At 38.7% G+C, this 26238-nt stretch overlaps 1 protein-coding gene across 6 annotated transcripts; it reads right to left on the reverse strand.

Moving 5' to 3' along the window:
- Positions 1–3588: 3588 nt before the first annotated feature.
- On the reverse strand, positions 3589–26238 carry kiz (kizuna centrosomal protein). 6 transcript variants are annotated; one of them, XM_023951719.1, is made up of 15 exons: positions 26112–26237; positions 25616–25678; positions 24963–25125; positions 23973–24047; positions 22055–22670; positions 21663–21921; positions 19022–19141; positions 18246–18410; positions 17134–17284; positions 15218–15371; positions 14827–14889; positions 12974–13078; positions 10825–10894; positions 4532–4563; positions 3589–3877 (listed from the first exon to the last, which is right to left on the reverse strand). In XM_023951719.1, the coding sequence occupies exons 1-15, from the start codon at positions 26183–26185 to the stop codon at positions 3813–3815; spliced, it is 2175 nt and encodes a 724-aa protein (XP_023807487.1). In that variant the 5' UTR covers positions 26186–26237; the 3' UTR covers positions 3589–3812. The 6 variants fall into 6 exon arrangements, with proteins under 6 accessions (XP_023807487.1, XP_023807486.1, XP_023807490.1 ...); XM_023951718.1 differs by having other exon boundaries at positions 22055–22697; XM_023951722.1 differs by lacking the exon at positions 26112–26237 and adding an exon at positions 25788–25988 and having other exon boundaries at positions 22055–22697.

Below are 26238 nucleotides of genomic sequence, written 5' to 3' on the forward strand. Positions count from 1 at the left end.
TACACCTAATGTGACTCCTGTCCTAAATGGGGATTCACAGCCAGATAAACTCTCTTTGGCAAATCTAATCTGAAAATATTAAAAGATTAATATTAAGATTGATGCACAGTAGTGTCAGACATGTTGTGAGGAAGCTCTAAACTGGTTATAACTGTGGTTCATTTATTTTGAAAATACACCCAGTGTTTTATTTTGAACTTGGTACCCAACTTCCTGTCCCAGCACGATCTGCTTTGGGTTGAATTGATGCGCCGTGCTCAGACGTCTGCCAAAAGTGAAAACTAACTCATTGAGCATTTTTCTGACCTTATAACCATATTTAGGGTCAATGAATCAGTGAACAGCAACCAATTAGACCAGAACTCATAGGTTCAAGCTGCTTCACTGTCATGTCTCTTCAGGTCTCTGTGGAGCAGCAGTTTCTCTTGCTGTCTCTCACGCTCTCTTTGTCTCTCTTGCGGCTCTGAGTCCAAGTAGAGCCACAAAGCAGCTCAGAACCCCCGTATTATGAGAAAATTATTATGGGGAAATGGCTATGATAAAATTCCGGTGGGATTTTGTATCAACCTATTTTTGGCTTGTATCTCTAACAGGTATTTATAAATATTAATACAAAAAACAGAGGTCACCAGGACACTTTTTATTACGAGGCAAAGAGGGCAGGAGCTCAAGCACCCCAGTGGGCTCTATGAGTGCCTGACCCATCGTACAGTTTTGAAAGATTACATCCTTAACATATGGATTTACTACACAATATTTAATAATAATTATGTTACAGTTTTTTTCCATTGGTTTGGCTCATTTCTTGAAACAGAAATTACATTCTGAAAATTCTAAGATCATTTGGCAAAACAGTCTTACAGTTCAGCACAACACTATAGCTCACTTGCAAAATAATAAATCTCCCAAAACTGTTCACTCATGCTTCAAAACTAAATTCTTTTCCCATGTAAAGAATCAGAGCCACAAAATGGCAAAGATTCTTCTCAATTGCTTTGGATCATTTCTTGAAGCAGACCGGACGTTCTCAACACTCTTGGTGCTTTTGCCAAAATAATGTGGATGGTTCAGCACAACACCATGGTTCACCTGCAAAAGCTCATATCTCTCCCAAAACAAGTCACTCATGTGTCAAAACTAAATTTCTTTCCCATTTAAACAGTCAGTGCCCCCAAAATACTTTCTTCCTTTGGCATTGTGTAAGCACTGCAAGTCAAAATGATTAGATGTTTAGTCACTATTGCAGAGGACCATTGAAATATGCCTCATGTCCACCTTTCAGTCTTAGCTCGGCCCTTTATTGACAGTGGTTACTGTACTGTTTTTGTATAGCTAACAGAATACAATTTTGTATAAAACTGAAAAAAAGAAAAAGGATTTTAGGGTGAGCGGGCCACGGTGGATTTCACATTGTCCCGTACAATAACATATAGTGGTAGGTGAGGCCCTACGAGACCTCTCTCATTTTCAGGGATCAAATCAAAATAATAATAAATTTAAATTTTCCAAGGGATTCATATATCGTATTCATGGTATCATGTTCTTGACAATTTTTGACCATTGAACAGACTATTGTGCATGTGATGACTTACACAATGAAATGATGCTGACTCATTTTGGAGCGAACAACCATTAGACTGAGAATCAACAATCAGTTTAGATCAACAAGATCTATTCACTTGGAAATTGTGCTAAATGTGGGCTACCTGTACTTAATCATTTGCAAAGATGTACTGAGACATTGAGACATGTACTAAGACATTTGCAATTTGATGAAATTGTTGAGAAATTCCATTCTGTTGTGAAGAATTGCCAAGTGGTTTGGAGGTTTGTCCATGTGGTTTTGAGAATGTAATTTCTGTTTCAAGAAATGAGCCAAACCAATGGAGAAAAACTGTAACAAGAAAACTCAATGGTTCTAAACAGAAAAGGCTTATATGTGTATCATATAATTTACATATAGACAGGATTTTTCAGCAATACAAATGTGATTTTAGTTACTTTAATATATGGAAATACAACACTTAATGGCACCAACTATAATATTGACATAATTTTCTTTGCAAATTATTGAAAAACATCAAGTTTGGTCTTTTGAATTTCTATTCACTCGCTTTAAATGGGATTTCAAATGAATTATAAATCAACACTGGGAAAGACATAATTGTTAAATGTTGCCATTTTTGGGAACAAAGATAGCCACCAAGATGACTTTGAAATTTTTGACAGTATTGCTTTTTAAATTCATCAATTGCTAATATTTCCAAAAATGTATAGTTTATATAATCCACCAAATATGTTATTCTGAACATAAAAGACCTGACAAAAAGAGAAATGCAATTTTTAAGAGACTTTTATGGCTACCTACCTATGTAGGTTTACATATCTGCATGTATTTCTACCTCTATGAATGTATACTGAAGGGTACCTTAAAGACATGACAAAGCTGTTGTGATTTCAAATGGGACAGTGATTATCCACAAAATTGTCAACAATTAGGTAAAGTCCATGTAAAACTCCAAGAGAGGAAAGAAAATGTAAACAAATATCATAAAAGAAAAGCAACATGTGCTAAAAAAAATTCTAAATTAGAGCAGCTAATTTATAAGTTAAAGTATCCATATGTGTGTGTGTGTTTTTTTTAACATTTCATTTCTTTCAGAAAAAAAAAATATATGTTTGTTCACAAATATCAGTAGGGTTACTTTGCAAGATTTTCGTTGTTAAATATAGTATTTTATTGTTAGTACACATTTGGAAAATGTAACTGCACTTCTGCAGTGAGCCATCTGCCAGACACAAGTATCTGTTGACATGCTCCTTAACTGGATATTATGTTAGGGAGCCTTTTAGCAAACTCCAAATTACTCTGCCACCATTCCTTTCCTGTGTGGGTCAAGGCTGTCTGAAGCCATTATTGGTAATGAATGTGGAGTCCTACTTTAAAAGGTTCAGGCATGTAAAGTCACCAGAATCTGACTAATGGAATCACACTGACACTGAATGCCAGCGACTTTTACCACATCCCACAATGGCAGTTTTGGAAATAATGAACTATAAATGTAAAGCTTGGAATGTAACCTCCCACACAGCAGCACACAGTTATTAATAGATAAAAAAAAAAGTGCTGAAAAATTCTGAATTACTGGACTCTTTTGTGTGGTTTCTCCATCTCATCTGGGAATTATTTTTAACATGTAAGGAATGTAAACAGGCCTGTTTATAACCAAGCACAATCACAAATATTAACAGAGTTGCTGTGAGGATGAGAGCATTTATTGGAGGCTCTAAATATTGTGAGTTTGCTATCCCTGCATCACTTGGTGCCCTGGGAGATGCGCCTCTTCAACAGGATCACAGGTCGAACAGAAGCGTGCAGAGTGGCCATTGTGCTTTGTCATTTTACAGGTGACTCACATCACTACACTCGAGCATACTGGAGGCAGAGCACTCGGAGATGCTTGCAGCATTCAAAATGCATGATTTTTAGCCTAGTGCAAACAAATCGCTTTAAAAGATCAGTTTAATCTATTTCGAGCTGTTATTATGAGCTGGGAGAGTCGTTCAAATAAAGAGACTGAAGCAGGGTTAACATCAGTGCGTTGGACAACTCTTCACATTCTTTACCTAGAATGAGAGCTGTCAACTTTATTATTTGTTTTTACAATATCATGCTGTACGGTTTACAATGCAGGCCACTGAAAGGATGCCGATGAGGTGAATTCCCAAGAGTCAATCTGATCTTTAGATGCACAGTTTTATAATGCAGCACATTTGAAGGGTCTCACAGGAGAGATCAGTCATGACGGTTGTCAGTTTTGAGGACGCAAGACTGCTTCAATCTCTGAGTTGCTGTCATCCGATTCCAGCCAGAAACCTAAAACAAACAAAAAAACAAACAAATGCAAAACGTAAAAATTAAGTAGAAATGTAGCTGAATACGTTTAGTTAGTTAAGAAACTTATTTCATTGTGAATGTTGTCAGCCGTTGGGTTTTGAGAGTCAGAGTCACTAAAAATATAGGTCTCTCACACTCAGAGGGAAAAAAACCCACTCTTTTTATGAAGAGGGATTCACGCATGCAGAAATATTTAAATGAGTTCTAAAGCAGAATGATTCAATTATGTTTGCTCCTGGTATTGTTTCAGAAGAAAAAATAAAATCCTCAAAATGTCTTTTTTTCCCCCAAGTTTTAGGGAAAACAAAACATGAGGATGAAGAATGTTCCCTTAAATGGGTTTTAGTTGTTTGCTGGGGGAGTTGAGAAAGCTTCAAAAGAAGCTTTCAGTAACTTGAACTTGGCTTCAAGGTCATTTGCTTTTTTTTCCATTTACACATCCTCAAAAAAAAAACATGTGCAATCAGAGAAAATTTTAATCAAACCAAGGGTTTTGTGAAGCATACATTTGACTATAATTTCAAACATGTCAACACACGAACCTCTTTGTTGTGATCAGTTTTCTATAATTAACCTTTTTTGACATTGTGTCTATGCAACCAATGGGAAGGATTTGCCAATGTCTACACTCACCTTTTGATTGTGGGGCCTTTGAGTTTCCTCTTCTGAAAAAACAAAGACAGTCAGTAGCCTTGTAAAGTTATTACCTTAAGCTTTCTTTGAGAAGGAACTTTTCCACAAAACAATACCTAAAGCGACAAATTATCATCCATAGATGTAAAATCAAATACTTGAAGTACGAATAACAGATTAGAAAGTATTAATTGCCACTAGTTAAAACATTAAATACACAATAAGTAAGAGTGTGAATTAAAAAAATATGTTTAAAAAAATGTTTTAAAAACAACACACACACAAACCATTGGGCACAAATGTAAAACAGAAACTGGTTTCATTCCAGCGATTTAAATTTACTGGCTTGGCTCTGTGACATTGATGCAGAGAATTTTTATTTTATTTGTGCTAAAACACTTCTAAAAGAAGCCCATTTAAAAATAGTCCAAAGACGGGGCTGCCAGGTTCCCATAGCTCTGGTCATATCTCTATGTAAATGTGTGACCTCGGAAAAGGCTTTGATCTACCTCGATGCATATGCAATAAGGCCCTCCTCCACTCTTAAAGGCCCCCTTCCTTAATTTACATCATCACAGAGCCTATTCAGGACTTGACAACGTATCTTCATCATCGCCCAGGTTAGCATTCATATCCGTATGGCTTATCCGAGTCTGCATCAACGCTGTGTTGACACTCTTCCCCTGGCAATAGTCCCAAAAATGAAGCAGAGTTTTCTTCCAGCAAAAAGAAGTCATAATCTGCCAGCATCATTTCAAACCAGTGACCTTTTTGATTGTCCCCCTCTCAATCACCCTCATCTCCTCATCTCTCCCTCAGCTAAATCTTGGCACATGTGACTGTACATTAAGTATAAGGACCAAATTACTTTGGCTCTGCTCCAGATTCTGCCTTCTAAACTATATAGTGCTGCCATGCGCCACTCAAGACGGAATGAGGGAGAAAGACGCACCTCGCCTTCCTAACTGGGAGCAGATTGCTTTGTGCTAAAAACAATATACCACCAGCCCAGAATATTCATCAGACTATAACCTTTAAATTCATCTGCTGATGGAACTTCCTACAGGACAAGTGGAAGATTTGTGCATGCTTTCAGACAGAAAACCAAACCTCTGGCACTTAAATGACAAGAAAATGAAAGCAGCGCTCAGTAGGAAAAAAGCAGAAGCAAACAGCAAAAGGAGCAGAAGTCATCATCCTGCCTGAAAAGGGACAGCAGGTAACAAGCTTGTTTCAGTTGAAATTGAGGTTTTTGTTTGACAAATTGTTGGTAAAAGGTGTGTACAGGGCATAAACAGAATCTTGCACTGCAACACACTTTTGAGTCCAAAATAATAGAAGTACAGTCTTCTGTTTGTAAAACTAAAACAACTATTCCTAAAATGACTTTGGTACGAATAGAATCTAGAATCAGATGAAGGGCTTGTAACAGTAAGCATTAAAAAAGGACTTTAACACACTTAAACATATCATCAGCATCTATTTATTGTTTTCTATCACACTAACAATTTACTTCTCTCGTGAAAGAAAGTCAACGGTTCTGCTTCATAAAAGAACAGGACTGCTTTCAAGATGGGACTATTTTCACAAAGAGCCAGTCTGGATCAGACCAGTTCAATGATGTGTTTCCATAAACATTTATGGCAATTATCTTCTCCTGAGTTTCCCTTAATTAAGGCAATGATCTGAATATGTAAGACTGAGATGACCAGAGGGTTTCAGTCTGATAGGCAGAGGTGCACATTATGCCAAAAACTATAAAACTTACAGTTATCTTGATATTTTTGAAGCATCTCCTATTTGCTTTCTCTTTATGTCAAAGTTCAAATAAGCTTAAAAATTGAATGAACTACTTACAGATTGAACAGAAACTGGTTGTAGGTAGATATCTATCACTTTTTGACATGTTTTACTCAAATCTTGTCTTGTTTAACCAACTTTTAGGTCAAAAATGTTTTGCATGAATGATGTGTCTAATACAGCAACACTATAACTTTGTAGAATATATGCATCATATTTTGGAAAATGTATGATCATTTGCTTTGTCCTGAATGTAGTAACAAGTAGGGCCTGTACTAAATGTCAAGCTCTGTAGTTTTGATTTCAAATTATATTCCTCTAAAATCTTCTGACTGTTCCTCATCTTTGCCGATGCTAGAGCATTACAGGGAGTAATACATGATAAATAGCTAATTTTTTATGCATAACACAACTTCATTCCATCGCAGACCAGAAGGTTTTAACTTGATTCTTTTAACAGCCTGGATGCTCTTTTTTTTAAGTATCTGATTATATTTTAGAAACAGACTAACAGCACTAATTTCACTTTTAATTTCTTATTTTCCCTTTTTTGTGGTGATATCTAAGAGATGTGCTGGAGTTTTAAGATCTTGACCCATAAATATGACAAGTTAAGAAGAATAACGTTTTTTACACTGTATATGTTTATTCCTTTTTTACGGTTCTCTAAGCTCTAAGTGCTTTACAAGGATTTCCCACAATGACCCCTTATTTGTGTAATAATTTCAGCTCAATCACAGAAACTACAGAAAAGTTCTATTTTTAAAATAAAATAAGTTGTTTTTTTAAGTATAAGAACAGCAACAAAACCTTTTCAATAATCAACTGTAATCAACCGTGTTTTTAAACTTCTGTTTAAGTGACCTAAACTTACTGTTAAACTCCCAAGTTAACAGAATAAAAGCACTGTCAGAGAAGATTCTCCTGACCGGGAGCTGCATAGTACCAAATAGGTAGATTTATATATACATATATATAAAAATACATTTATTTACTCTGGATTTTTTTTAACTTATGCCACCCACACAAAAATCCTAATAGCACAATAGCACTTTTGCTTGGCTTTGCTCGTCTACAGGTAAAGGGAGACCCATCACATCATTTGCATCAACTCCTACTCCCGTCCCGGCTGTGACCCGGCAGAAACATTGTTTAGGCTCTGTTTAGATGTACTGTACCAGGCCTGAATGCTAACGGGATGCAGCCCTCAATGGGGCCAAACACTGAAAGGCAACTTTGAGTGCAATGTGAGTGGGCACTCTCTTAACATGTGAGTGCTCTCTGCTGGTAGTGAGTGAGTACTGCAGCTGACAGGAAGATTTCTGGACAAACGATTTCCAGACGATTTGCTCTGCCTGTGACTGGTGGCAGTCTAGTGCAGACAGCCAGAGCAAGAACCAGAGGACAAATAGTTCCCCTCACCTCACAGTCTTTGTCTTTCATCCCACAATAAAGGTAGGTGAAGTTGCAGCAACATAAGCTTGAAAAATAATATCAACATAAAAACTGATTGACAAAACTCTCCTTTTTTAACTTATGCATTACATCGTTACAAAGTTTGCAGTCAAAAACCTTAGACTTAATGCAGACAAAAACATGCACTCATCAAGATTTTTAGGTTAAAAAAAAGGAATTTTAAATATTAAAATTTGAAAAGTTAATATTTATTACAATAACCTCGTTTGATTGGAGTTTCTGTGCTGCGTGCTTACATTATTTGTATTCTTAAATTAGAATTTAAAAACTGGATTGTAATGCACATTTTTATATTGTACCCCAAATGTTTTAAACAACTTGAATAATCCTCATACTTTTCCTTGTTGAATGCATTTCTTAGCTCACTGACAGGACATATTAGTTGTTTAACCTACATCCACCACCTTTTCTATCTAGTTTCTTTGTCTCTTTCCATCTTCAGCTGTATTTTATCATCTTTTCCTTTTTTACCTACCCGTGCCTGCTTATGTCCCACTCATCTCTCCATCTGTGCTCCCATTGAATTCTCAGAGATTCACACAGCTTTTCCCATGAGGGAGGTGGAGAGAGATGGACCTTCTGATTTTGACACAGAGCGATTTGAGGTCGGATGCTTGTACTCATCCTGTTGTCCAGAGCAAATAGATAAACCGCTAATTGTTAAGTCAATGTTTTTGGTCAAACTGTCTCTGAGCACAATGACCAACTTCTCCGATGGCAAGTTTGTCTAATTGTTGATTATTTTTGTCTTGGAAGTGTACACATATAAGTTTGAGAAATTATCTGAAAGACTTGAAGATTATTTAAAAAAAAAACTCAAAATAGAACAATCAGGAGTGGCATCTGAAATGCCTGTAGTAAAGAGGTGCACAATCGTTCTTTTTGCACAGGAGGAAGCCGTGGCATGCAATCGCATACAAAGGGAAACAAGTGGCCTTTACATGGAGTGCAGCTGCTTATTAAGACTCACTCCTTCGTGCATTATTCCTTTCATCCCCACTCAACCACAGAGTGATTTTACTTTGCTACTTACAAAGACTGCAACAGATTTATAATGGAAAAATCCTTAATAAATGCTGCAGATCAGTCGCTTTTACAAGTTATAATACAATATATAGAACATACCATAAAAGTATCTCACTCAAAAACACTGTGTGGGAGAGGGAAAAAAAAGAAAAAAAATATGAAAGACCCAATTCTCTCAAAGTTTATAATAGTGAAATGAACACATATAAATGTGTTAGGAGTATCTCTTTGCATCTTGTATAGACTGCATGTATTTAATCTGTAAAGCTTATTAAGGCTCTAGTCATTGCTATGCAAAGCAGCACCCAGTGCTTTTCTCTCGCTTTTCAGCCGGGAGCAGTGTTTGGCCAATAGGACTGGCCCCCCGCCTCTCATTCGGCATTCATAACATGCAACATTTGCACAATGTATCTCTCAAAGGCCCTGAATAGAAGGCCTTAATACTCATGTAAACAACTGCAAACCAATTACTTAATGAATCGAGCCCACACATAATGAGGAGCTTCACAAAGGGCTATAAATGCATTTTTTGCACCAAAGCCTCTGCTTTAAACTACAATCCCTCTGCTGTATTCCAGGCTTAACCAGCAAATCATAATTATTGTCTAAGACAACAGAGAGGAAGCCATTTTTGTATTTTGAGTCCAGCTCCATTCCTCTTTTGAAGTGACTCATCAGCTCGCTGACAAAATAAAGCAAATAATTAACAAGTAGAATGAAGAGGGGGACGGGGGAAACACATGAAAACAGAGAGGAGGAGTGGTAGAGAGACACGGAGAAAGGGCACGAGAGAGTGAGACGCAAAGACGAGGGGAGAGAAACGGGGCAAGAGCATGCCGCAGTGTTATGCTTTTGCTGAAGTGCAGAGCTTCCAGGCCACTTGTGGATGCAATAAAGCGCAAGAAGTGACTGTGGTAAGTGGAATCCTTAAATGTAGGCACTGAGGAGGAAAATAAAAAAAAAACAGCAAGCTGTACCCTGACCAAAGAGCAGATTTTGAAGGTAACTCCATGTTCAACAGCTGTCCAAATTTTTCACGATATTATAGTTTCAGGAATGTGCCATCTTCTTTACAAATAACTTTCTTTTCATATATACTTTAGGTTTAATAATTACATTTTATGAGTCTGAGTCCTTTTTGTACTCTTAACGTTGTTTGATCACACATAATGTGTCCTGTACAATTGTCAAGGAAAACTACCTGAGAGGGAATTGGCTCATGTTTATAAAAGAGGCTGGTCAGTGGGGCTGGCAGCGGCGAACATCAGCAGTCATGGACCACAATAGAGCCAAGCCATTAAGCCCTTTCCTGGACTAATAAGTGGACGGGGAGCGCCTGTCTGCCAGGCCAGGGAGGTACAAAATTCTGCCCTCTTGTCAGCGTGGTGCCCAGTAATCACACGAAATCAGAGAAGATTATTCCTCATAACGTTTACCCAACCATTACCACAGCCCAAATGGGTTTGCAGTGAAGAGGTGCTCCGAGAACCTGAAATGCAATTGCAGATTTGATGAAGTTGTGTTGATATTCAAATGCTCTTCCATGGAGCTATTGAGAATTAGATATCCTTTCCTTAGCCACTCAAAGCTCTGATTTGAGCGACCTATATAATGTTTCAAGGGTGACAAATGAAAGGACATTTGTCCTTGTCAAACTGCCCCCCCCCCCAGAATGTCAGTGAATCTCTTCTTGACACGATCTTTTGTATTCTGACCACAAGACTGAAAACAGGCGTGCTGTGCCTTCAATTTTATATTTGTGACGGCTGATTTGCTCTTTGGATTCTAAAACCTGGTTGAACCTAGCTAACGTAGAGTAAGAGGGGCTTTAGGGGCCTTTTGTCTTAGTAAGCGAGTTAATGGGTGGCGCCCCCTTGATCTTATGGAAATGAACAGGGAATTATGAGAGCTGCTATGCAAATGTACATCAACCACTTTGGTGTCTGGTGGCCCATTTCCTGTGGCCCGCTGAATAATAACAATGTTCTTACCCAGGGTAAGGGTCTTGATGTGACGAGCGTTTGGCCCTCCCCAGGTCCTCTTCATGGCCCTGATTTATTCCTTTAAAGAGCAAACAGGACCAGATAAAACCGTTTGATTTCTTGATTGATCTCTTCACTAGCTAATTTACCATGCATATTTACATTGAAAGTTATGATGAGACACACCACAGTCTTTAGAAGACTTTCTCAACATTCTGGATATTGACATAGAGCAGACATAGGATTAACATAAAGAAAAATTCTTGGTACAGATCGGTAGATGAAAGAAAAGCCCCACAGAGTCACCAAAATTACCTGAAAATAATGTGTATGCAATAATATATTCAACTGAAAAATCCACCAATACAAGACATTAAATTGTTTATCATAACCGTTTAAAAAATAATAATAATAATAAAATAGCCCTGGACAACAATGCTAGTTAGGATTAAAGATGATGTGACCATGGGGACATGTTAAATGAAGGTATGTCTCAAAATTAGCATCACAGGTGTCATCAATAGTCAGTCGGCATGTTCAGGGGTTTACAATAGTCAGTGTGAAGTTTGTTGTCATGTTGTGAACAGTGTGGTTCACAACATGGGTTCAGCATGGAGCATAGAGGGAAAAAAGGGAAGGTTGCTTTAGGAAATTATAAAGAAAATCATTGACAAGCATGTTTAAACACAAAAGATATACAATTTTGAGGTTTGATACCCACTCCAATACAAATGGTGTTTTTAACACGATCTTTCTGATGAGGGAGGACATAAATAATATATTTTAAGATTAACACTGCATTTCTGAGTACCGGTATTTTGTTTTCCAAATTTTGATGGATCAGGAGCAGAGAAACTCAGTTGTGATGCAGTTAGTTAAGTAGTCGGGCCAAAGTCTTTGTTTTCTTCGGCCTAGCTGGAATCTGGTTTGAAACGAAACAGTTGGATAGGATATGCTCGCCGTTTTTGCAGCGCCACTGATGTTAGCTTGGGGTTGTGAGGGGCTGTAGGCTAGCGGGGGAGAGTATAAACAAAGGGATCATGGGATATCAGCAGTGGGTTACAGTGAAACCTCAGGGCCATCAAAGCATTCTGGGGCAGAATGTGATGCTTGGTCACAGTTGCAGAGGGTGCATCTTTACAAAAATAATGCCTAAAATATCTCAGACCTAAAGCAAAACACAGGATTTGACTGAAATTGCTTTCTACGAGGCCTAATTTACATCCTGTGAATCATCTGTGAAAAAAAGCTGAAACGTAAAATCAGGAAAATAAACTTTTTACAGGTAAATCTGAAGTGACTCAAGTTAGTTTGTTCATTATCAAATGATCCAAAAAAAAAAAAAAAAAGGTTGACAGATCCAGAAGTTCATTGACGACTGCAGAAATCCTGTAATTGCACTGTGCAGCAAAATATGAAGTTATGGGTTCAAAACACTTTTGTCCGGGCTTCTTTATTAAATGAAAAAAAAAAAACATTTGTTGACCACAATTCAAAATCAATGCTAATTATCATTGGTCAGAAAGATTTCATCACCTAGAATTAGTTTTAGGTATTTTCTGTGTTAATTGTGGGGTTTTCATTCATTAACAGAGGGATTTTTCCATCCACTTTAGTACATATCTGTATATGCATTGTTAAATAAACAGGTTGATACATTCTTGGGAGTTCAAATCAAATCATTTGATAAAACTGCAATTAGGGCATTCAATTTTAATTTGAGAGTATAATAGTTAAATGAACTGCATTTGAGTATTCTGTCACTAAGCAGAGATTTGTTATAAACAGCCATCTAAGTACAGCTTCAGTTTAACTGAGAAAAATCAGATGAAAGAAGTCAACAGACACTCAGAATCATAACCTTTATTGCCATTTAGAGAAAAATAAATTGCAATTCAAGTGAAAATCTACAAATTTTTCTTCATTTAGGTACATAAATGCAGGTAATATCCCCTGCATCCCTGAATTCAAAGAGTTCAAATTTTCTATTGCAGTAAACTGTTTCATCATTAACTGCAAGCCCACTTAAAGAAAAAAAAAATTAATTAAATCCTTTTAATTAGACTGCTCTACTTTACATCACAATGACAGGTTTTCATTATGACAAATAATCAGGTTCCAATTGCTTTTTACCCTGCTGATAAAGAAGGAGCCTTACCTGGAAAGTCCTCCTCCTCCTCCTCCTCCTCCTCCTCGTCGTCCTCCTGCTGCAACCGCCCCTCCTGCATGGCTGATTGTTTAAGTGACTGATATGCTTTTGACTCTATTTGAGGGCGCAGACAAACAAATGGACAAGCACAGACACACACAAAGTCAAGGTCAAATATTTGCTCAGAACCTTTCCAACTTTTTAGAGGCTTCTGTGTTTGATGAGACAGCACGCCTCGGTAGCTGAGGTTTTTCTGGACTTAACGCTCAATCAAACGGGTGAAAGCACTGATCAGTCGTCTAAGCTGTTGAGTCAAGCCTACTGAGTAGTGGATATGGCAACAGTTTCCACGCAAAAGCAATCAGCATCATACACTGCCTCGGTATCTAAGGCTAGGTTGGCAATGACGGTTCATGTAAGAAATTTAATAGAAGAAAATAAAAAAATGTCATTTGAGTCAATTACGAGACAAAAAAAATAAACACCAAAAATCTGTTTTTGGTGTTTTTCACACTTTCCTGTAGCATTTTTCTCATGATGGATGTATAAATAAAATTCTGCATAAAATTGCATTTCCGACAATTTCTTCTATTCAAAGTGTTGTGATTTAGGAACAGTTGATAAAATGCAGCTCCACATGCATCTACTATTAGACAAATAGATCCATGTACGTCTGCATTTTCCTCGTCTGAGCTGGCATCTGGCTCAAAACTGTTTAGCTGGATAGCTCCAATATTTCTTTAAGGGGCTGGTGGGAGAGCGTGCAAACAGATGGATAACAGGAAGAAGAGGTGGGCTTATTTGACTTCAACAGTCCCGCCTACAACCGAGCGGCCAATTTCTAACGAACTTCTGCCGCTCTGCAGAAACTATGGCCTACAACGACACAGGTTTTCTTGATTTTTGCTAAAACTGGCCTAATCATAATTGAAAGTCAACAGGGAGCACTTTTATAATAAATCAGAGTGAGACTTTAATGGGAGCTGATTTAGAGACATACAAACTTACTACATAATTGTGATATTCAGTGACTAAATCTGAAACTTTTAGAATAGTTTTAGTACTACTTTTCTCAAAAGTGTGCTTTTCTTACAGTGCATAGCAATCTCCTTCATTTAGGTAGCTTTCTTCACTTCATAGCCAGCCACTGTTTTTACATGTGGTCTACAGGCTGGCATTTCTCTGTAATTACTATCAGTTCTCCCAGATCTTAGTATTGGATTTTGACACTGATGTCACTCAGCACAGTAAAATCCTTTCACTTGCAAAAAGCTTTAGTCATTATTTATTTATTTGTTTACAGCTACTATGACTCTTTTGATTAAGTACAGCGATTGAAAACTGGACTCATTTTGCTGGCTGTGCACCTTAGGAATGCAGCTACATGAAAAACCCAGTTGGATATGTGAGAGCTCTGGGCAAACGTAGGACTGCTTTACATTTCAGAGGTGCAGCCAAGGGATGGGCAAGCCGACTGTTTCCAGGAGGCCGTTACATCTAGTATTTTTAAAGTCCAGTCTTGCCCGGAGTATTGTTTAGAAGATAATGAGAACCGACGACAGATCTCTGGCGCTGCCCACCCTGGCGCCCTGACAATTAAAGCAACCACATTATGCTGGGACAGCGAATTAAGTGTCTTGCTCAAATGCAGCAGACAAGACTGGAAACACGGCTAGTGTTTTCTCAGAGATAATTACAGAGAACTAGCGCAGCTCTTCAGGTGGGACTTTGACCCTGGATTCACCTTGATCATCCTGCCTCAGCCATTGTGCAAAAGAGGCCATTATTCACTGCAGTGGGAAGAAAACAAACCACAACATAAGGACAGTGTGAAGGCTGAGGCACCAGCAATGCCTTTTTACCTCTAATAGGACCACTTTCCACAGAGCTTTCGTCCGGGCTGTCCTCTTCAGTTCTTTGTAGTTCTGTAAGAAAGGGAAGCGCATACGCAATGGCAGGGAGGAAGGGAGTCTTGGACAGAAATAGGAACGGGGGGTCCTTTTTAGCTCTGAATGGAAGGCTTTATAAAAACTGGATCGTAAAATAGCTCAATAAGGGAATCGGTTTCTTTGAGCAGAGGACAATTCTAGTTTCCTGCAGTTTGTAAAAATGTATAAGCAAAAATAACAGCAACTTCTACCCGTCCGAATAACATTTTTACACATAGCAAGGTGATGCAAAGGCTTAATCTTTGGGATGTCTAATCACACAAAAGGGGATTTTCAAAGATGCACTACTCCCTTTTTTTGTTACCTTGGATTTGCCGCTTCTGTTTTGATCCGACAGGCTCTGCATTTCTGTCGGCCACAGCTGAAGGACTGCACAAAGAAGATAAGTCACTCTTGTCGTCTGCTGAGGGTCTCTTCTCATTGGAGCAGGAGAGAAGTGTCCTCAGCAACACTTTGGCCTGCAAGCAACACAAATTAAAACCATACTCTTAATTGTTCTCATTTTGGGAAGCATGTGTTAAACTGCACCCTCAATGATTAAGCCAGCTATTCATTTTGGATGTGCAGCAGGGTTTCCTGCTGCAAAGGAGGAGTGACTTCAAATTATTGAACTCGTTTACTAAAAAAGAAAGAAAAAGAAAAGATTATTTCACACTTTTGAAATAATTTGCCCCAATCACACTTTTTTTTTTTCTCTGCTTCTCTTTTCATGCATGAGATTAGAGAGTTGCCGAAAGAATGCAATCACACTGCAGTTAATGTGCACCACATTCCAGATATCTTCCCTCCAGGTTGAGAGGACTGAGACAAACTACTCTCATCCACCCTCTCCAGCTCATTTTTATCTCTGTGGAGATGAGGATACACAATTAAGAGAATCGGCTGTGGGAGATGAGGAGCAGGGAGATACCGCACACTGATTTCTTTTCTCTCCTCTTTTTTCCCTCCCCCATATCAAACCCTACCATCACCATCCCTCTTTTGTGATCAAAGAATACCTCTCAGCCTCAGACGGTCATTTGCAACTTTTAATGAATGTTAATATGAAGGGGATGATCAGGAGGACTTTGACAGTGACAAACTTTAAGTACATTGTAAGTTTTTATCAGTAAGTCACAGACAAGATAGACAATGCACATGCTTTCATTTTCTCAGAGAACAAGAGATGCAAACACGCCAATCTGAATTTGCCACTTGGGATTTGATGTTGTTGGACAAAAAGGACTGTCTTGATCCTTGTCCCAGATATCGCTCTTTGTTCCCTTTTTTTTTTTCCAGATTTAGTCAAATGTACCGTGAGTTGAGGGCTCTCGCAGATCCACTGCATTTTAAATATCAATGAATGCAACTGTTAGCACTTGAATATTCAAAGGGCCTCTTTGAGTGTGTGCATGCGAGCTGCATGCGCCCATTTGCCGTCGTAGCCAGGCTGCGTGGCAAGACGTGAATGGAAATTCGGTTTCCTCTTGTGTAGGAGAATAAGCCGTTGTACCAGGACAGAGGGAGACATAAAGGGAGAGATGAAGAAATAGAGGATAGGAGAGATAGACGGAGCAAGACTTAGACAGATAAAGGGAAAGAAGGATTTTCATTCGGTCTTTTCCTGATGCACTTGGACTCACTAATGTGGTGGTACCACTCTTTCTTTTGTTATGTCATATTTTCAAGAGGCTCTACAGTCTCCCTATTTGCCTCTCATTGCATTATGGGCTTTGCAGCAAGACCTCAATGCCACAAAAAGCCCAATAAGATGAGTCTGCACAAACTAACAACCTGCATTAGCAGGTGAAGGATGATCATTCCTGCAGATAATAAAGCACACTATACATGTTGATCAAACACTTTGGGCTCTAAGTTTTTATTTAAATATTATTACCAGTATAGTCATTGAGAGGAAATTTTAAAGCTGACCAAAGTTGGAAAATTGACTTATTTCTGGCTAAATTTAATTTTAAAACAACTGTTTCTTTGACAAATAAATTGCATTAGATGTAAAAAAGACAATAACCGGGGTAAGCAGTTTATTTGTAATTGGATAGTTCAGAAGCTTGTGGCTATAATAGACCAATAACAAGGTATTTAGTGCCAGCAAAGAAAGATAAAAGATGCAAATGTTAATTTTTTTGCAGTTAGTTTGTGTTTATATTTGCTCTAGCAAAAGTCTATATCTGTGTGACCTCTCTTATGTGCCTCCACAAGTGTACGTTCCTTTAACGCTACCTGCTGGCTGTAGGTGGCATGACGCTGCAGCAGCAGCGGCGTGAACAGATGGACCAAGCGCTCAGTGCTGAGGACGCGATGCTCCTTGAGCACAAGGGCGTGCTTGAACCAGCGGTCCCACAGACGAGCAGCATTAGGCGGGAGGCTGGCACTGTGACGAGTGTGGGGGTTGGGATGCATGAAGAGACAGAAAAGCTTCCTCACTGACTATGCACCACAAAATAAACAACAATAAAGTTTAGGAAAACTTCCCAGCGGCGGAAAAAAAAGAGTTTGTTTGAAACATATGAAAGATAACACATTTGTACCACCAAGACTGTGTGACACTGAATGTGGACTATTGATGATTTCCTGTAAACACTTAACAGGGCGAGAAGTGATGAAGCTTCCAGCTGAAAAACTGGATAAAAGGTCAATTTAAGTTAACAGGCATCTCCAGAGGGAAGAGCAAATTGTCTTTTAGAAATGAGTATGTCACAGAAAGTCTCAGTGAAATCAATAGAGTAGTGAAGCGGAGCATGGATTTGGCTCAGAGTAAAACTACTCATTATCCAGAGGACTGGAAGATAGGGCATTTTAATTTACTCATGACATTCACCCATTCAGTGTTACCAGGCGAGGTGACACCAAACATGACCTTTTGCTTTTAGGACGAGAGACACTAGCTCAAATCATCGCTTACAATATCTCAGTAACAGCTGTAGGAGAGGGAAGCCTGACTGTAATCTGAAAACATTTAGAAAGAAGAAAGAGTGACAAAAAAAGGACGACTAAACTACTTCCCCCTACAAATCATTTTTCAAGAAAGTACTAGGGGGAAAAAATATTTGTGATTTGTAGCACTGCGAGTTCTGAATTACTTTAATGGATATTATAGTTATTGCGAATTTAAAATATGTCTAAACATAATATCCGATGTCTTAAAAACAGAAACACAACACCAAATTGTAGATCTGGATATTTGTGCACTTAAAACATGAATACAACCTCCCATTTATTGCATTTTTGCAATACATTTAGCAGGTAAAAACGAAAGAACATGACATAACATCCGTATGACAACAAAAATAATAAAATAAAGACAAAATGTAAAAAAAATCTAGGAACCTTACCTTATTTCATAAGGCTTAGTGCTGGACTGATGTGCGCTCACAACATCCTGTGGAAGCAGGCAGCCCTTCTCTGTGCTCCATGACAACCTCTGAAGCTCACGAAGGACGAGTGCTCCACATGCTTCAAGGTCCTCATCATTCAAGCCTGCTCCATCGTCACAAAGGCTGCCCAATATATGGAGTGCAGTCAGCTATTGCCATGGTGCCCTGGGTCTGAGCCCGCAGTTCAGGAGTACACAAAGTCCACCCAACACACACGGAGCAACTTCAATTGTACATTTCAATGCAGCTAAACATTAACAGGGGTCACGTCATCAGATGGCCGCTCTCTTCGTAATTTAGGAGAGATGGGTATAAGTTTATACCAGGTTTAAAAAGAATGAGAAAGCTTTCCTCTGTCTGACATTTATCCTTTTATGCTTAACCACAGAAGCAGCAATTATGGCAAATTAATCAAGCTATAAAGTATAAAGAGCTTATGAAAAATAAGCCCAGCCTAATGAAACACATTCCACATCCTCTATCTCTCTGACTACCGATAACAATTCAGCTGGGCGGTTACTATAACAATCCCATGTGTCTGAAAACCCCTCAGAAATAAAGACGCATGCCTGATAGTGATGACACTTCATCTAATGTGAGAGCCCTTAGCAGAAGGATAATATGTTTTCCTCGACTCTGCAAAAGGCTCCACGACCATTAAATAAGTTTACAGGACATTTTGATTTTCGATGGAGAGAAATAAGAATTTGGAGAAAGACAGGAAGAGAGTATACCTGATCATTTCATCTAGTTGTCTTCCATCAATTGTAGAGTGCCTGTACACACAGGTCTGTTCACCGTGCAGTCGTCCTTCAATGCCGTCCAACAGATTAAAGAGTCCCTCTAAGGAGAGACTGGAAAAAAAGAAAACATACATCAATGTGGTGAAAAGACATAAAAGTGAACGAGGTCATTTGATCGATACACCTGTTTGGGAAGAAGTGGGAGAAAAGTACACAATGTCATCCATAGGTCTGTGCTTTTCTTTCCCAAGGAATTTCCTTGAGCACCTAGACTGCTACAGAATATAATCATCAAAGTTCAATGCTAACATATCTGTGAGTTTGTTCTCTTTAACGCTCAGTTAAAGTTAAAATAAACCTACTTATGATCAGTAAAATTATTTTAATGGGTTCAAAAATACAGCTAAAGAAAAGAGCCCAAAACAAAATATCTTTAGGTGAATTTTTTATCCTTTAATCTGCTCCTGTATGAGGCTAAACAAAATGAGAAATGGATGCCCTGTGCATGTGGATTTTAACAATCCATTTCTCTCCTGAGCATTAAGCTTTGGGTGGCCCTCATTGAATTCCCCGATAATAAGCCCAAGCCGAGATGTTGAGCCGCCCTCCATAAAGAGAATCCAAAAAGAATTTATGACAATCTGTAATAGGCTCAAAGGTTAGGGGTCAGCAGACAATAGTTCTGCCTTTTCTGCAGGTTGTTTCCTAGTAACATTCTGATTTAGTTGGGGGCTTGAATTATATCCATGACATTTTTGTTGGGTGGAATCCATCCTTGCCAAGCCCCCTTTGGTGTGCCAGAAATAGGACAGGCAAAAGCTGTCCTTTTTTATTATTACATCCAATGTGGGCCTTGAAGTTGTACTCTTTCTATGTCTACTTCATTTATTAAAGCCCTTCAAAAAAAAAAAAAAGAGGAAGAAAGTGAATTCATTGTGTATTTTCTTGAAAACCTCTTTTTCTGGTATTGTTGCCAGCTTCTGCATCAAGGTCTTCAACCTCACTTTAGATGCTGTTGTTGTCGGCATGTCAACATCATGAGGAGTATATTGTTAGCCAGAGGGAAGAGGTCCCTGGCATTATTGCTTCACATCATCCAGTTCTGGCTCTGGGGTCATTTTCCACATGTGGCCGAGAACCGCCTCAAAACTGAGCGATTGGGGAGAAAGCAAAGATAACACACGAAGGAGCTCAAAAATCTAGCTACAAATTGCACTAACACAGCAAAAGTTGGATTAACTACAGGTTATGAAGTATTAACTCTTCACTCAACAGATTTATTTCTTAAGACTTGGGAAAAATTAATCAAAACTACTGTACCCCGCAGTTTTCTTAATGTCATGCCATCAGAGTTGGAGTCTAGTTTTCTTTGTGTGACATCCTGTCAGCAAAGAACGCCGCGCTATTATGTGGTTCAGAGACAGCATGTTTGTAAGTAGCACAAACTGGGGTCATTAGGAGCCGTCTCGCTGGAAACTCAAAACAATTTTTCAGACTCACTCACTTTTGCCTTGCTGGAGAAGTAATATAATGGGATAATCTAATGAATTGCTGGGGCTTGATTTTCCTGACAGTGCGCTGAATGGAGGTAGCGGAATAAACTTTAACCTTAAGGGAGAGGATGCAGACTGGTTGCTCTTTGAGTTTTACATCAAAGCCTCTGCTTTTTTCTCCTCATGCACACAAGATCTTTGCGTTAACAACAAAAGCGACAGCCCCCGCCATGCTTTCCCCAGCACTGGCTAACTGCATGCAGCTTTGCTTAGGGTCACACCATAAGCAGCAGAGCAGACCACACAGAAACAGACATATCAGAGAAAATGTACTGCTCTAAATTACTTTCAAAATAATCTATATAGGCACATCAAACAGGTTCTTTATATTTTTGAGTGCTTGAAAATGGTTTTATATTAAATGCATTTAAGAGAATATAAGCAATCTGATAGCAGGGAGTTAAACAATGGGCACAAGATTGCTTTTTTCCCTCGAAAGTGGTTCTGCTCGTGAAATTGTGTACTGTGAGAGAAAAAAAAGAGGAAGACTGCAAATGATCTCACAGGATTTTCTGAAGCTCTGACCCTATCCAAAGTGATCCTTGAACTCAGAGGCCATCACCGCGCTAAGGAATTGTGGCTGTGAGTGTCGTCCACATGCCTACCCTCCAGAGCACTCCTGGGCGCCACAAATTTCTTCCTCCACTGAGGACTTCCTGAGGCTTCTCAAGCAGAAAATTGCTCTGTTACAGCATTTTCCTGGATTACAGCCGTACTGCTGTGGACAGGTCCTGAGCTCTCCCTATTAGTTACATCACTTCCATCAACTCAGCTGCTGCTGATCCGCAGTAGGAAAAAAAAAAATGCCAGTGGACCGTGACAGTTCTCTCTGACATCCACCGACATAACGGCTGTAAAGAGGAGCATGTAATGTATTCAACCACCATTATTTACAGCCCTTTGAGGTTTGGCATAGCAGTGCAGAACAGTCTCCTATTTTCATTCGTTCTCATAAAAATACAAATAATATTGAGCAAAATAAAGCAATATTGCCACTAAAACAGTTACAGTTTTATTCAAATGACCCAATAAAACAAATCTAAGAAGAAAAAAGAGCAATGAGTGTCAGAATACTGCACCCTTTTGAGGTCACCGCTGGTCCTGTTGATTCATTGTCCAACTGGGATGTGTTATTAGATCCGTTAGAGTTGAGGGATGTTTGAAGACAATGCTCTTTGTGATGATCCCTTCCTTCGAATAAAGACTCCCTTTCAAGTTCTGCTTCATCTGGAACATCGTCTTCAAGCTCAGATTGTGTCAGAGATAATGTCAGGTCACTAGCACTGCTTTCTGATAACTGCACATCAGAACTTGATGCACTGAGACTCTCATGAGTACCTGCATGGAAACACAGAACAGCTTGTGTCACTAATTCAGAGTCTGTAAAGGGTAAAAGAAAACGCTTTAACTTCCAACTTTAGTAAAACCGAGTAAAAAAAAAAGATAGTCAGAAAAAAATATAACTCCAAACCTGATCTCTCTTGAGCTTCTTTTTCCAAAGTGGTTTCAGACATCAAATGACCAAGACCTCTCTGTTCATCTCCCATTATGAGTGGTTCATGAACAGCCTCTTGGGAGTCTCTGCTTTCTGCAGGGGGATGCTTAGGCCTCATAGGGGTATCGTTGCTCGGAGATGGATTCTTCTCCGACCCCTTCAAGGTCACGAAAGGTGAAGCTTCCTGTTGATCATCACTTCCAGAAGCTATGCTGCCAGCTGCGCCTGTTAAGGCACGAACAGATGGGAGCAGCCCCACCGTTCTTTCATGTTTGTTACTCCAATTACAGCCATCAAGGGAACCGTTTGAGCCTGAAATGTCATCTGATAAATGTGTTTGCTTGCTGGCACCATCCTTTCCGCCAACTCTGAAGTCCTTCAAAAGGCCACTTGGTGTACGTCCGTGAGAGTGCACGCTGCGATTGGGTGAACGAAGAAACGCTTTGTGCGAGCGAACACTTGTGTCGGCTGTTTCACTGTCAGAGTCTCTGGAGATTTGGTGGTCCGTGAAAGTTTCCACTGTTGACTGAGGAAAATGCCTGCCTGGATGAGAGATGTGGCTTTTTGGATGCTGGATGTGCACGCCTTCATTCTGAACACCGGGGGACAAAAACATACCCTAAGATCCCAAACAAATAGCATTGAAGCATCTTAAATACAGTTTATTTGGAATTTTAAGTATAACATCCATTACATAAAGGTTAGTTATTAAAATCAGCTCAATTACACCAAATATCTCCTTCAAGATTCATAAAAAGGTGCAAATTTTTGGGCCAAGGTCAAAATTGGTCTCTGAACATTTTCTGAGGAATGTCTCAAGATCAATGTTTTACTTTTAATCGTATTAAAAAATCCTTTAGACAAGTTTTGATTCATGTCGGCAATGTCACCAAGGGGGGAGAGAGACGAGCAAAAAAAAAAAAAAAAAAAAGAGCTTCCCTCCAAACATAATAACAAAAAGCATGGCTTCTGTTTCTTTTCTGATAAGCGTCTTAAATACCAAACAGTTAGCTGCTTAATAACATTCACTGTAAACCATGCAGCTTGCCCAGCAGATCCACAAAGTAGGTAAAAAAAGAGGAAAAGTTAATTTCTTGGCTGAGTGATTCCATCGGTAGCTGCAGGGCAAAGTAGAAAGTGTTTCACTAAAGTAGCAATTGATTCTTCTATCAATCTGCAGCACGCGTGTGCTCTTCCAAGGAATGTATTAAATATGAAAATCATATCCCGTTATCATCTGTCTCCAGCTTTCAGCCCGGTAAGCTTCCCTTAATGAATGCTGCAGCCTGAGGGACATGCACACTGCCAGCCAATGGCTTGTATGCATAATGGAGTGACGGTACCATTTTGCTCATTACAATATCGACAGGCTGGGGGGGTGTGGGGTAGGGGTGCGGGGGGGGGGGGGTTGCTCACAGTTACAAGTGACTGCTCTAGACAGCATGCTCCAAGTTATTATGAGATGTCTTAGACATTTCATCTAAAAGAGCTTTAACTGCTTTAAGTGAAGGGAAAAAGCAGCTCCGGACTTGAACTACACTGCTTTCACAGATTCCCCAGCTAGGATTAGACACCTGTGCTATTATAGATACACAGTTTAAATGCAGACTCTTCTGCAGATTTGCCAGGCATAATGTCAACTTTCCTTTGTTATTCTAAACCTGGAGACACAGCTGGATGGAGCCGGAATTAGCATAAACCTTGCAAACATTTCAAATGAAAGGAAAAAAAAAAATTTTTTTTTTAAATGAAAGGATCGTGCAAGAAAAAACAGGGTAGTGCCGTGTTAAACTACAAGAAACTAAGCAAACATATATATATATATATATATATATAGACATAAAATATTGCAGCCGCAGCTTCACTAATTGTGTGTTTCTGGAATACATGTTACCTTTGATGCTTCATGCCTAGGTGCCGGTTTCTGTTTTCCTTTTTTATATTTTGAAATCTTTTTCAAAAAGTCTGCCTGTAAAGAAAATCAATAATTATAAAATAAAACAGAGTGAATCGACAGCTTTTTATTTTCCAAACAGACATGCTTGCAAAAAATTTAAATTCCTTCATGTTTTGATTGTGATATTTTTTGGCAACGCATAATATTTTCACAGATTCCATTCGAGACCGTCAATCTAATAGTTTTCCAAAGCGAATCAGCTCTGAGTAACTACTGTTACTGACAGGCCGTTTTATCCCAAAAGCAAACACATTTTAAAAATAAAAATAAGAATGACCAACGATCACATTGACATTTTTTAAAAGAATCTATATTTGTAATACCAGGGGTACCAAACTAAAGAAAAGCCTGCAGAATAATGTGAGTTTAAGACAAGGTAAAACAAAGCAGACTTGTGTACCAACATATAGGACTCTACGCTGCGACAGGAAATAAACCAACTGCTTGAGGGGAGAGAACAACTAAACCTCTGGAGCACTTCAGATGCTCTATATTGGGCAATTAACTCAGTGAGTCATAATTAGCCAATTTTGTTAATTTGATATTAAGCTGTCAAGCACTGTCATTGAGTTTTAAGTGATAATCTGACTGGCTCATTGTTTTGTCCCTTGTTCATTTGCTTGTGGTGATAAATTGCACCGTTTGAGTGTTTACTACTATCACATCAGGCCGTTGCAAGCAAATACGCCTTCTATAAATGTTCTGTTTATTAAATTTACAGCATAGCATTAAAGCAAATTTGTATAAAGCGTGACCACATCACATTTACAGAAGTAAACGGTGCTTTTTAATAGCGATTTAAAAAAAGCATCATTATCAAACTATTGGAAAATTGTAGAAACGAAAATATTGCAAAATGCTTTCACACATACAGACTAAGCAACATGGGAATTTGTGTGGGTGGGTGGGTTTGTGTGAGCGTCTTACCTTTTGTTGTTGCAGGGAGCCACATTCAGGATGATACTCCCTCATGCTAATTTCTATGCTCTCCGCAGCTCTCTGAAGCTCAAGGTTTCTCATTTTCGCTCCTACTTCTCTGTCAGTGATTTCTTTGAGATAACTGCGCAGTTTGGAACTGTTTATCTGTGAGCTAAAAGCATCGGAAAACCACACTTCAGTGGAAGTAGTATCTAAAGAGCATTGTCAAAAAATAAGAGGCAAATGTCTTTCAGGAAAATGATAATATAGTTCACATTTAAATCTTGATCTTAAATCTACAATGGCTGCACTATATCTCCTATAGTGATGGGAAAAATAAATGGCAAAATCAGAGTAAAACTGATACATTTTGTCACATTAAAATATATATAAGATTTAGGCATAATTGGCTATTTTTCCTAGTCTAAATGTTATTTGACCAATCAAAATCCAACCATGATTATATATATATATATATATATATATATATATATATATATATATATATATATATATATATATATATATATATATATATATATATATATATATATCAAATAGTCTAGGCATTTTTGTAAATTCCACATTAGTAAGAATACCGAAGCTCAAATAACCTTAGATGCAATTTGGAAAGAAAATGCAGGAAAAATGTAAATACTTACATTCTTTTGTCTGATCTCGAATAAACAAAGAGTTCCCTCTCCAGCTGCAGTCTCCGTTTTTCTCTGCATACAAACAAATTTGTCAATAAAAAAGAAATAATAAAAATAAAGCAGTCGATCACTCAAGCTCTGCAGTATCTGCACGCGCTGCTTATGGGCTAATTAGCCTTACTGTTATAGCACGGCTGCTAACATGGAAAATGCCACATGAATACGAACGAGACCGGGGGGAAAGTAAATCTTGGTGCGCATCTATGCTATACTTTATGTGGCAGCTTACACCTTACTGGCACACCAAACCAGCCATATTTGTCTAGGTAACACCACAGCAATCAGCTACAGACTAGCCTAGCTAACAGCTAGCTAGTGGTTAGCGGCAGGAGGTCGCTCGGTCTAGCTGGCTGTGGATAACGAAGTAGTACCGGTTCGGTGTTTTCATTAGACTGAATTCTGGTTGGTTGGTTAAAAAAAGGGGGGAAAAAACACGAGAATCTACCTTTCATAAATCTCTTGCTGAATTTCTGTAACCTTTTTATAATACTGGTCTTCGCTGCAACTCAATCCTGCCATCTCTCAACGTCAGAAAAGGGGCAGGAAGGGGGCGGCTGTTCTGTTTACGGTGG

This window comes from Oryzias latipes, chromosome 22 (genome assembly GCF_002234675.1).
Source record: "Oryzias latipes chromosome 22, ASM223467v1".
Classification (NCBI taxonomy): domain Eukaryota; kingdom Metazoa; phylum Chordata; class Actinopteri; order Beloniformes; family Adrianichthyidae; genus Oryzias; species Oryzias latipes.